Here is a 12,185-nt window from a genome sequence, read left to right as displayed (position 1 = left end):
GATTTATATAAAATATATGAAGCCTTTATGGTAGGGGGCACTCTCCCCATGGATCAAAAAAGCAAAACTTGTATATGGCTGTAGTATCAACGACCTAAAAAGCATCTTTGCATTAGTAGCAGAAAAAACACAAAACGAACTGTCAAAAAGAGCTGCAGTTATTGGTAACCAAGGTTCCAATTAGAGACTCATAAACTGTGCCCCTGAAGCTTTCATGCAATGCTACCCTTAGCTCCCACACCTGGCATGGAAGGAACTCCATCACCTGAGACACAAATAGCATTTCCAGTTTAGCTTAACAACATACAAAAGGAGCACTGTAACTTAGCTTGAGTAGCAGATGTTATATTTTACCTTGTTGACAGAAACTGTCAAAGTCGGCTCCACTTTAGCTTCTATTTCTTCTGGTGTACAATAACAAAGGAGTTTGCCACCTCTCAGTACACAGTATAGTTTCCTCCATCCAGTCACATTCCCTATCTTTTGCTGCAAGAAAGCAAACACATTTAGCATAAGTTTTACTTCTCAATGAACTAAATTTTCTTGGGGAAATAATGAATGGTACACAATATGCATTAAGAAGAGACCACTCAGCTGCTCTGATTGCGGAATTGTCCATATAATAATTTGAGAAGAAAATTTCACACAAGAGCTAAAACAAAGATCACTAAAGACTTACCTGGTCATCTCGTGATATTTCGTAATGTGCTTAACAGTATTATGATACAAATCTACCATTGTTAATGACATGATTTAGCTTTCTCTGGACTCAGCTAGAGTGGTTACGAAAAAGTGATTTGCTGTATTTTTTGCTCTATAAGACTCACTTTTTCCTCCTAAAAAGTAAGGGGAAATGTGTGTGCGTCTTATGGAGCGAATGCAGGCTGCGCAGCTATCACAGAAGCCAGAACAGCAAGAGGGATTGCTGCTTTCACTGCACAGCAATCCCTCTTGCTGTTCTGGCTTCTGAGATTCAGAATATTTTTTTTCCTGGTTTTCCCCCTCCAAAAACTAGGTGCATCTTGTGGTCTGGTGCATCTTATAGGGCGAAAAATATGGTATATGCGTTGTATATGCAATATAACATTGTGCCACCAGATGGCAATGTGGAGTCCTGTTTTTCTCTACCTGTTTTCCCTGTTTAAATTTACAACACTTTAAACTGAAACACTTCTTTGATGTGTCTAGATGCAGCCTCTTTCTATAAATAAATTACATATACGCATTTCCATTTTATGTTATTTATCAATCCAGTCTGCTCTTCTGCATTGTGTATCTAAGTTCCAACATCCATTCACAAGGCATTTTAACAGCTGGAGATTACTCATTAGCTTATGTCTTAATAATTTAGGTAAAATAGCTTGTTTAAAAAAATTAGGCAACTAGGAATTTCCACAGACAATACTGAATGGCAATAAAGATGCAACATCTTTTATTCCATTAAGAGATCTTCAGAACTGAGAAGCAGTAATATCCCCTCTAAACAAAGTTAGTATAAAAACATGAGAGAGGGAAGTAAACACAAATGTTACTTGTGGCAACAAGAAGTCGTAAAAGGAACAGACACTTCTGTAAATAAGCCCATGAAACATCCATTAATTGGACATATTTAAGATTCCCAAATGATTAAATGCCCTTGCCTACCCAATAATGGTGGGCAGCAAATTGATTCTGGGTAGAATAGGCCGCTGTTTTTATATTCACAGATATTCCTTCCTCAATTTGCCAGTCACATTTCTGCTCTATTCACTAGAGCTCTGATTATTAAGATCAGAGAATAATCTATCTTCCCCAGTCTCCATGGGCTCCCAAGATTCTTTGCAAAATAATAATAACAATAATAATGATGATGATGATGATGATGATGATACACTCCACTGTGCAGGGGGTGAGTACAGCTGCTTCTGGGGCTAACTATATTTTTATGCATTACCTATGGGAAGGGTAATTCCATAGTGACCACTGTAACAATTGTAAGCTTCTTTACATAGTATTTTGCGTTTTAGTCAATATTTTTTAACTCTTGTTAACATTAAACTACTTGTTAGTTAACTGCCTTGATCTTCCCTACAAAAGTACTGTAATCAAGGTGCATGTTTAAATGCTTTTTTGTTATTGCATTTCAAAACATGTAACAGTTTTGCAACCTCAAGAATTTATCTGTAACTCGGGTAAATGTTTTCTTTAAAAGTATGTATCAAAACATTTTTCCATCTACAGCGATACACATAAAGAGCTAACATTTTATGTGCAAGTGTCAAACTTATGGTGATGTTTATTGGAAACTGTGAAGAAAAGGGAAATGACCTGTGTCCAAAATAACGTGGCACAGGTAGCATGTAACAATTCATTGATATACACACAAACATAAATTCCTCCAAAGTAACATCCTGTGCATGCGATACTGGTCAGCATCAAGTCCACGTGGGAAGATGTATTATTCAAGGTAATGTACACTTAGCTATGGCAACACCCTAATGATTTGTTTCTTTTCAACCCAGTGTTTATCATTGTAGTTATCATGTCACAAAAGTGTTTTTTTTTAAAAAAGAGGATTTCACATTAATGAATATAATACTGCATCACCTGGCTAACAAATTTTCCTTTCAATCTTCCAGTCTCAACCTCAACAATGACACAATTGCCACCTGACACCAGTAAGTCAGGGGCCGTTTTTGCTTCTGCACTTTATTTCAGCATAATCATTTTCCTATAGGGATATTACTGCCCATGTTTGTGGTGTTTATTTTAAATCATGCTAAAATTCATTTACATTTTGTGTTCAAGGCTGCCTTCAACATTTTACAGGGTTGTACTCTTCCCTAGGGCGATGCTAGAGACCTTTAGCTCTTGAGGTGAATTTTTGGATCTGTGCATGTTCTAACCAATATTTTATGGGGGGCGGGGAATGCAGCTTCAACTTAAAAGGCTGGTACAATGCATTACAAGTTTGCCTAGCTAAAACTGAACCTTACATTTCAATTTTTAACCTTGTGTATGTTTACATCAACCATATATATACATATATATTACAATACAATTTACCTGTTGACTAAGAAATCCAGTCATCATATCCTTGGTCATGCAGTATGGTTGGGCAATTAGACGACAACACAGGCTGCCATACAATGGAAGCCAAAAAGAAGATTCCTCTAAAAAGAAAGCCATGACCATTGCATATTGTGAGATTAGTCATTACTCAATAGGAATTATTTTTTTACCAATAGTTGATTACAAGACATGGAACAAAGACTGGAGCCAGCATTTGAATTTATTACACTACAGGATGAGATCTCCATCGCACAGGACTAGAGAGAACCAAAGAACAGTAAACCGCTTTGGACAACAAAGATTTCTTTGCCAAAAACAGCAAAGAGAAGGTCAGTTGCCTAGTGCATCCAACAACATGACAAAAACGGCACAGCTGAATCCACCCTCAGTTTACCCTCTTGTTTCTTCAACATGATCTTAAGCGATCATCACCTCATCATACATTTCATTTACCAAACAAATTCTCATTCCTTCCACCTCCTCATACAAAAGTCAGCTCGAAAGAGTTGCTGGTCAGCTGCTGAATGTAGAAGCTGTTGAATGCAGAAGCTGACTTAGGCATCCAAAATAAAAAACAGAAGGAAAAAAAGGAAGAATTTTGCGGCTTAATAAGTGTGTTAGATTTGAATGGCACTGTTCTGCTGTACAGGAATCTGGAGTAATTTGTTATGCATGTCCACAATTGTTCTAAGACTGTGAACCAAAACTCACATGGGTTTGTTATATTTTCAGTGGTGCTTTCATCCAGTATACATGACTAGAAATGCCAATATATTTTTTAAAAACCACACACCATGTAAACAGGTTTCATCTACTGCAGGAGAATTATATACATAAAAACACGGGGGGGGGGGTGGCATGGGCATTTATCTCACCTTTTCTAGTAGCATCTGCCTGCCCCATACAAATGCTGCTTTTACAATTCGTTCCAGGTTCTGAACCTCATACTCACTGGCCTCCAACTGCAGCACTGTCTACTTAGCAAAGTGGGACTTAGCTTTGAATGAATGTGCATTGGACAGAGATTTGGGGGAATTACGAGAGTTAGTTCGGGAGGGAGGGGGGACTATCCATCAAAGTAAGAATTCTTTCCTTCCAAATGCTGGTTTAGATAGCAGGGAGAAAAGCTACCTTCATAAGGTTTGGCAAAACATGAGGCAAGGAAAACAATCGCTACATCTGAGTACTTTGAAATCAAGTTGGAATATTCTACTCATACATCATTTATCCTATTGACTCTGAACTTACCATCTCCCACGGCAGTAAGGTTGTGGGTCCTGAAATTGTTGTTGACACTCTCCAATCCCAAAGATGTATGTGCCAGCAAATTGTATTTTGCACCCCTGGTAAAGATAGGTTTATTTCAGTATTGTGCACAAAACATCGAAGTTCAGTTAATTCAAAAGCAGCTATATTTTTTATCTTTGCTCCTTATAATATTTAAAATACATTTTGGAAACTGTGCTCACTAGACTTGGGCGCATACATGTAGTAACATTGCTCCATTGTGTGAACTGGGAGCCCCCTTTCTGGAATGGAGTTTGATTTCTTTAACTTCTGAAGGCCCCTGGGTCCACCACTATTTCAATTGGAAATGTATTTCTTACAGCTATAAACACTGATTGCCTCACAAGAAACCTGTTTTTTCCTTTCACTTTGGCTGCTGTTTGAGCCCATTATACACTCCAGTTCTCCCTATATGCTGCTGCAAGGTTATAGGTTTCATCCTACTTTGCTCTGAAGGGGATTCCCCTTTTAGGAACACACTAGACATGGCTTTCAGCACATATATTTGTGTGGCATATCTGTTTTTTGATTAATAAATAGCTGGCTTGTCCGGGGATGGGGGGCAGAGATGGGGGGCAATCAAGGCTGGAACTGTGGTGTAGGGTGGGAATCAAGCTCCTGGTTACACCCAAAGGAGTTCAGACCCTCCAAGTATCTGTTTTTCAGAGAAATCCCTGATTTAGAGACGCCGTCCAGGTTTCTGATTTAATCCTGGAATGTCCAACTTTTCATTAGGATGTCCCTGTTTTCACTGTTGGAGGATATGGAGTTATCCAACCCCCAAGCCGTCTGAAGGCAATCCTGTATAGGGAAGTTTTTATGTTTAATTATGGCTTAATCTATGTTGGAAGCTGCCCAGAGCGGCTGGGGCAACCCAGTAAGCAACCCAGTAAGATGTGTGGGGTGTAAACAGTAAAATTATCATGATGGAATGGGACGTCCCTGTTTTCATTGGAGAAATGTTGGAGGGTATGGGAATTTTCCTTCCATTGTAAATACTGGGAATGGAAAAAATTCTGACCAGGACTGCAGCAGGGCAAGTGTTAAAGCCCTCACCCCATGAGACAGTCACACACTCACACACTATTTGTCAAACAAAAAATAACTACACAACACAAACCTATTTAATAAAATAGTTTGGCCCTTGGCACCTATACATACTCGACAAATATCAGGTGGCAGCCATAGCTAATGTACAGCTTTTGGAGGTAGCTGCAGATAACAATATTATTTTAAAATAATAATAGTTAGTTAATTGAAGTGTACCCCACCCTTCGTCCCAAAGGAGCCCAGGGTGGCAATCACCTTTCTATCATTGTCTAATTTTAGGTAATTGTATTTGCTAACCCAATGAACATTAAAATATCATTGCCTCCTTTCATATGATATCCATACAAAGAGGCTGCTTTAAGTTTTAAAGTGCTTTGTGGTTTGTCTTAGCAACAGTATAATTTGGGAAACAGCTGAAAAAGCTCCACTTCCTCTGAACAGCTCAGTAATCTGTTTTTGCACCTCTAAGGTCTCCCCCTCCCACCCCAAGAGTTGTTGTCATAGGATAATGATTACATTTGTTTCACTCATTACACAGGATAAATACCATTGCAGTACAATTTCCATTAGCACATCAAGGGGAAAAATCTTTGAACAGCTGAAAACAAGGTGCTGGTTATAAATGGATTCCAACCAAAAGATTCTCAATCACTAGGCAAACACATAAAAGCCATCTGTAATTGAACATTTTTGTTCCATTTTAAATAGCTGAGTTTCTTATTACAGATGAAAATCTTTTTGTGCTGAATGTTCAAGTTAGAGATCCTTACTATTTATAGTACAAGGTTTGCCAAAGAAAACAGACTACTTCACTATTGAAATATGTTTCATAGTAACATTTTCCATCTAAAACGTGAGATTCTCTTTTTTTTGGCTAACTTCATTGTCTCATTTCCAAAATTGTTATCAGTTGCCAATTTCTTCATCTTTCAAATTTTTATCAGTTTTCAAATTTAACAGGCTAATTAACACTGCTAGCAATGTTTTGCCTAAATGTTTGAATTAGATTATTGCCTTAAATGGAAGTATCTTTGCAGAAACTAGCCAACCACACTTGCTTGCATTAGAATATTTTGTACTTCCAAAGCTCTTTCTACAAGATGTTTTCAAAGTGTTTCGCTATCTATACATTAAAACTTATGATTTTTTTCCTGGCTCTGTCTTCAGTAGAATGGCAGCCTGTTCTTATCAGCCCATTTGATACAAAACCTCAACCATACTTACTAACAATACCATCTGCAACATATATGTAAGTTGCTCAGTTATTCCTGCTACAAAAAAGTGTGTTCCAGAATATTCCTTTAATGTAATACATCTGTCTTATCAGCTGATTCATTTGACCCACTTTTCCTAAATTTGAAAGCATTTTGCATATCATTAATGCTACTCATTCAGCATACAAATGCTTTCATTCATTAGGTCATAAAAAAAATCATATATCATGATCTGATGCTGCGATTGCAACTATTTATTGTAATTGACATCCCTCTGTCTTGAGAGACAATGGCGTGCGCCTCTGGGGGTGAAGTCAAATAACTGCGGTAGCAGCAGCAAAGCGAGATTCCACAGTACATGTCTGGACAGTGTATATGGGGGTCCTGGGCTGCCCAGAAGACCCTACTCTTGGTCTTGCTGATGTAGTCCAAAGGAAAGCAGAGCAATACATTTGGCACCAGCTTGGCTGCAGGAGTTGCTGGAAGGAGGCGTATAAGGTGCTATCCAACTGTCTTAGAGACTCCATTCTGGATTTGTGTAAGGTTTAGTCCTTAGTCTTTTCTTCTAAAAGTATCCCTCAAAGCAGTGGAGGTTTAGGATCAGAGTTTTCCTTCTCCTAGATGGACTACCTTCCCAGGTTGCTGAGCCCCATCTGCCCCTCACTTCCCTCTACAGCATTTGCAGAAACCACCTTCTTGACTGTTGGACTCCCCCCCCCCCCAATTGGTCTCATCCACTCAATCTGCTAAAGCCTGTCTTTACACGCAGAGGTAGTCCTTAACTCAGTGAAGGTTTGAGAACTCACTATATTATACAACTATACCAGACATATAAAGGTGTATAATAGAGTGACAGGATGTACCACAGAAACACCACACAATGATACAATGAACATATCAGGATAATAAAGGTAAAGGGACCCCTGACCATTAGGTCCAGACTGGGGTTGTGGCGCTCATCTCGCTTTATTGGCCGAGGGAGCCAGCGTACAGCTTCCAGGTCATGTGGCCGGCATGACTAAGCCGCTTCTGGTGAACCAGAGCAGCGCATGGAAACGCCGTTTACCTTCCCGCTGAAGCAGTACTTATTTATCTACTTGCACTTGACGTGCTTTCAAACTGCTAGGTTGGCAGGAGCAGGGACCGAACAACAGGAGCTCACCCTGTCACAGGGATTCGAACCGCCGACCTTCTGATCGGCAAGTCCTAGGCTCTGTGGTTTAACCCACAGCGCCACCCGCATCAGGATAATAGATGTCTACTAAAAGGCATGACTTTAGTTTATCCTGGTGCAAGAAACACAGGAAGCTTTCTTATACCAAGTCAGAAAGTAGGTCCCTCCAATTCAGTGTTGTCTACACTGAGTGGCAGTAGCTCTCCAGGGTTTCATAGCTACCTGCCCTAGCTGGAGCTGTCAGAGATTGAACCTGGGACCTTCTGCATGCAAAGGAGACACTATCACTCCACCCCTGATGTAGTAATATTAGCATGAGTATCTGGAATGTCTGAGACTCCCCTGCACATCCCTTTTGCTGCACTTAGCCTCCTCTGGTGGAGACACAGGGGAACCAGCTGTGAACTATCTAGCCTGGTGAAGAGACCCCATGTTCTCTGATTTATATTTAAGCCAGGCTACTGTGGACCTTGAAGTGCTGCAGTACCAGCACTTAAAGTGTAGATTAGCTGTTCTTTTTGCCCCTTAATATACATAAAGAACAAAATCATAGTCTTTGTAACTTTGTAACTGTGCTTGTTGACGTTTGTCTTATTTGAACTTCATGATGTGCTTGGTAACAAACTATCCCCCCCCCCCAATGTTACATGTAATTGTAAACTGATTTGGGCACAGCTTATGACGGAAAAGCAGTGTATAAATAATCAAAATTATTTCATGACAATATTTTTGGCCTCATTAGTCCCTCCTCTTCCATTCTTTGGAGGAGGGAACCATAGCTTAGTGGCAAAGCACAGATTTTGAATGCAGAAGCTCCTAGGTTCAGTCCCTGGTATTCCCACTTAAAGGGTCAGGTACTGTAGTAGGTAATGTGAAACACTTTCTTTCCAGAGGTCCAAGAGAGCTGCTGCCAGCCAAGAAGAGACAAGATTGGACTAGATGGTCAGATAATTTGACCTAGCATAAGGTATTTGTATGTGTCCCTATTCATTCACCCCTCTCAGCCCAACATTCTGATTGAGGTGAGAAAGAAGCTCTGATAAACTGGCAGAAATCAATCCCTTACTCACATCCCAGACAAATATAGGGAAAATGTGTCTTGGCTATTGGAAACAGGCATCCTGTGGACATACTAGCAGCCCCTGGCACTTTCCTCTTTTCTAATTCAGGAAGGTGGTCTGCAGCTACAGAGCTGCACATACCACTCCTCCCAGGCTAGAAGAAAAGTCAGACCAAACAATTGCAAATATCTGATTGAACAAGTGCCAAGATGTATCTTCTGCTGCTGAGAGATAGGCAGTCCAGATGCATTATGTGCTGCACTACACTAGAGTAGCCAAATTGCCTTATCCCGTGGTTCAGGGGACAGGCAGGAGCAGGAAAGGAAACTCTCAGGAAATTCAGATTTTTAGGAGCTGTTAAGATGTCAGTCTCTTAGTGCTTGGTACATAAGCATGGAATCTATTCCCATACACTTTTAAATAAAGACCAACTGCATCCAACCCCCAACCCCCCAAATCCTAGGTTTAAAATAAAGAACAATTCACTCACACTACGGCTGCGTCAGTAAGCAACAAGGATTCAGGGTTGTTGTCATCCAACACAGGACTGACTTTTTTCCCAGCAGCTTTCCCAATTGAGGTTTTCAACTTCTTTACTAGCTTCTTAGGAGTGTTTGTTATAGTTGAAGATTCTTCAGTACAGCAGCAACTGTAGACTTCAATCTTCAGCTGGAAGGCTGGGCCAGCTTCCTCACTAGAAACAATTGTTTCACAGCTTTTAGGAGAAGTACAATGGTCAAACAAAAATTTAGAATACTGTAAAATAAAATTATGGCTATTTATTTATTTTATGACTCAGCTACTCTCCAGTGCATGCCTCCCATGCCAGAGTGAAATTTAAAACAAAACAATAAATCAAAGCACAGCCACAAAACCAGATTCTAAAAACTGTTATAAAACATGTTAAAAATGCCCGGGTATATAAAAAAATTAATTGCCTAGCACCAAAAAGACATAAGCACTGGGGGCAAGCAAATGTCTCTGGGGAAGAAATCACAACAAGAAAAAGAAACCGTCTTTAGTGACCCTGCGTCTAACCTCAGATGGCTTTTTCATAATGGGGAAAGGGTTCGTGAAGGCTTGTGGGGAAAAAGACAACCCTTCAACCAGCATCAGCTAATAACAAAATCAAGTGGTTTTGAACACATTCAGCAATCTGATGCTCTCCAATGGAAAAAAAATACTTTGTACAGCTAAAGAGGACAAGAATAGATGTCTAAAAATTAAACCCATTGTGTTTTCAGGCTTCAATACAAGGTCATTTGCTGAGACAATGGACACTGAATCAGGATTTTTAAACCAATGGAATTACAGTGGTACCTTGGGTTACATACGCTTCAGGTTACAGACTCCGCTAACCCAGAAATAGTGCTTCAGGTTAAGAACTTTGCTTCAGGATGAGAACAGAAATCATGCTCCGCTGACGCGGGAGCAGCAGGAGGCCCCATTAGCTAAAGTGGTGCTTCAGGTTAAGAACAGTTTCAGGTTAAGAACGGACCTTAAGTACTTAACCCGATGTACCACTGTACAGTCATACCTCGGGCTGAATGTGCTTCGGGATGAGCGTGTTCGAGTTGCGCTCCGCGGCAACCCGGAAGTAACGGAGCATGTTACTTCCGGGTTTTGCCACTTGTGCATGTGCAGACACTCAAAATGACCTCACGCACATGCGCAGAAGCGCCAAAACATGACCCGCACATGCACGGACATGGGTTATGTTTGCTTCTAGATGCGAACGGGGCTCCGGAATGGATCCCATTCACATCTAGAGGTACCTCTGTCATTAACAGCTAGAGTGACAGTTTCAGTAGGTATCTGCAATGCTTTTTGCCTCCCTGAACAGATGCATCTGAACACCTTTGCATATTCATGTAAACACATGTATATAAGCGTGTATATACACAGGCAACAAGCTCTAACTAAACAGCACAGTGGGGGAGAGGGGAGAGCACCAGCAGCTCCTCACCAAATGGCAAGTTCAGATCAGGTCAGTTACCCACATTTGATCACCTGAAGGCATAGCATCCAGGACCCTGTTCTGGTTTTGGCCAATCTTCCATCCTTCTATTTCCTCAAGTCTTTCAGCAATGCACAGAATGTATTATTTTCAAATATTCCAAGCAGTATTTATAATGCAATTTCTTTAAGCCTTTGATTTGACAAGTTGAATGTTCTACTTTTCCCATTTTGCCTTCGGTGTAATAGAAGGGTTGTGTGATTGTTTTTGGATTTTTGTCTTCAGAAGAGTCTTTCCTTCTTTTTAAACTTGCGACTTGGTGAGGCCCTGCAACTCTACATTGATCCAGAGATACTTACAATATGGTAGCACCTTCAAAACATATATCTGTGATTGCTTTATCCACAATAAGCAAGTCTGTATCAAAAACCTGAGTTCCTGCTTTGAGTAAGCAAAATACTGAGTAACGTTGGGTTCCTGAAAAAAGAAAATCCAAAAATACTTTTAAAAGTCTTGCTATATTTATATATTTTTAAAAATTGTTTATTGCAATTAAATAAAGAATTGAAGGTGTTTACAACAACTATAATACAATAAAAGTCACACAAAAACTGAAACACTTCAGCAGCTAAATATTACAGAAAATGTTTTTCCTTAGTTGTCTGCATATGCCTGGCAGGCATATTGCACAGTATCAAATTATTTCTATTAAAAAAAGATAGACCAGTACAAGATGAAAATTTTATGAGGGGGGATTTGTTTATTTTTTTGCATGCAGCAGAAAGATGCAAAGGAGGGGAAGATTCAGCAGGTCACTGGATCTTGTCTTTAGTGTCCATATCTATATATTCAGCAGAACCTTTGCAGGCTAAACCTTTAAGAATTTACACAATATAGCAGTTTCTATAACAAAAATATTTATACCTGGACCAACACATTATCTTTGTTTCTTTAAAACTCATGGAAGTTATTTTTTTCTGATAAACCTACTTCTTCTTCTTTTCTTCTTTTTTTACAAACTGGCATTGAAGAACTTGCATTAAATAATGCACAATGAAGGATAAGAGTATTTTGCCATACTGAGCCTCTCTGACCTTACGGAAATTCAAAGTGAAATCTTTGGGGATGGTGGGGGAAGAGACAGTTTGAAAAGACTCGGGAGTTAATCTCCATGACACGGCAAACTGCATGCCTGCACGAAGCCAAGTCAATAATCCATCCAACAGGAGACAAAGTTTCATTTAGATACATTTCAATGTTTCAACTAGCAGGATTACTTTCTGTATCTTTATCAGATATTTCAGCTCTCCTACTACTGAATATGTGATAGCATCATACACTTCTGTCACTCTACACTCTTCCAAGCATTGCATATTTTAAGAACTATAGAT

The 12,185-nt window shown here is 39.6% G+C and overlaps 1 protein-coding gene across 3 annotated transcripts in view; it reads right to left on the bottom strand.

Moving 5' to 3' along the window:
- The window catches only part of RTKN2 (rhotekin 2), a 36,181-nt gene that overhangs the window by 16,004 nt on the left and 7,992 nt on the right, over positions 1–12,185 (bottom strand). For all 3 annotated transcript variants that reach the window (XR_014168804.1, XM_081913650.1, XM_081913649.1), the window contains exons 5-9: positions 11,154–11,271; positions 9,328–9,531; positions 4,300–4,394; positions 3,046–3,152; positions 355–486 (exon numbers count right to left, since the gene is read on the bottom strand). Coding sequence is in view for 2 of the 3 variants with exons in the window: in XM_081913650.1 (XP_081769776.1) it covers positions 355–486; positions 3,046–3,152; positions 4,300–4,394; positions 9,328–9,531; positions 11,154–11,271 (656 nt within the window). In the remaining variant the exon portion in view is untranslated. The remainder of the gene's footprint in view (positions 1–354; positions 487–3,045; positions 3,153–4,299; positions 4,395–9,327; positions 9,532–11,153; positions 11,272–12,185) is intronic.

This window comes from Podarcis melisellensis (assembly GCF_964234715.1).
Source record: "Podarcis melisellensis genome assembly, chromosome: 5".
Taxonomy (NCBI): Eukaryota; Metazoa; Chordata; class Lepidosauria; order Squamata; family Lacertidae; genus Podarcis; species Podarcis melisellensis.
Note: the sequence above shows the minus strand (reverse complement) of the source record. Positions and strands in the feature narration are given on the sequence as shown.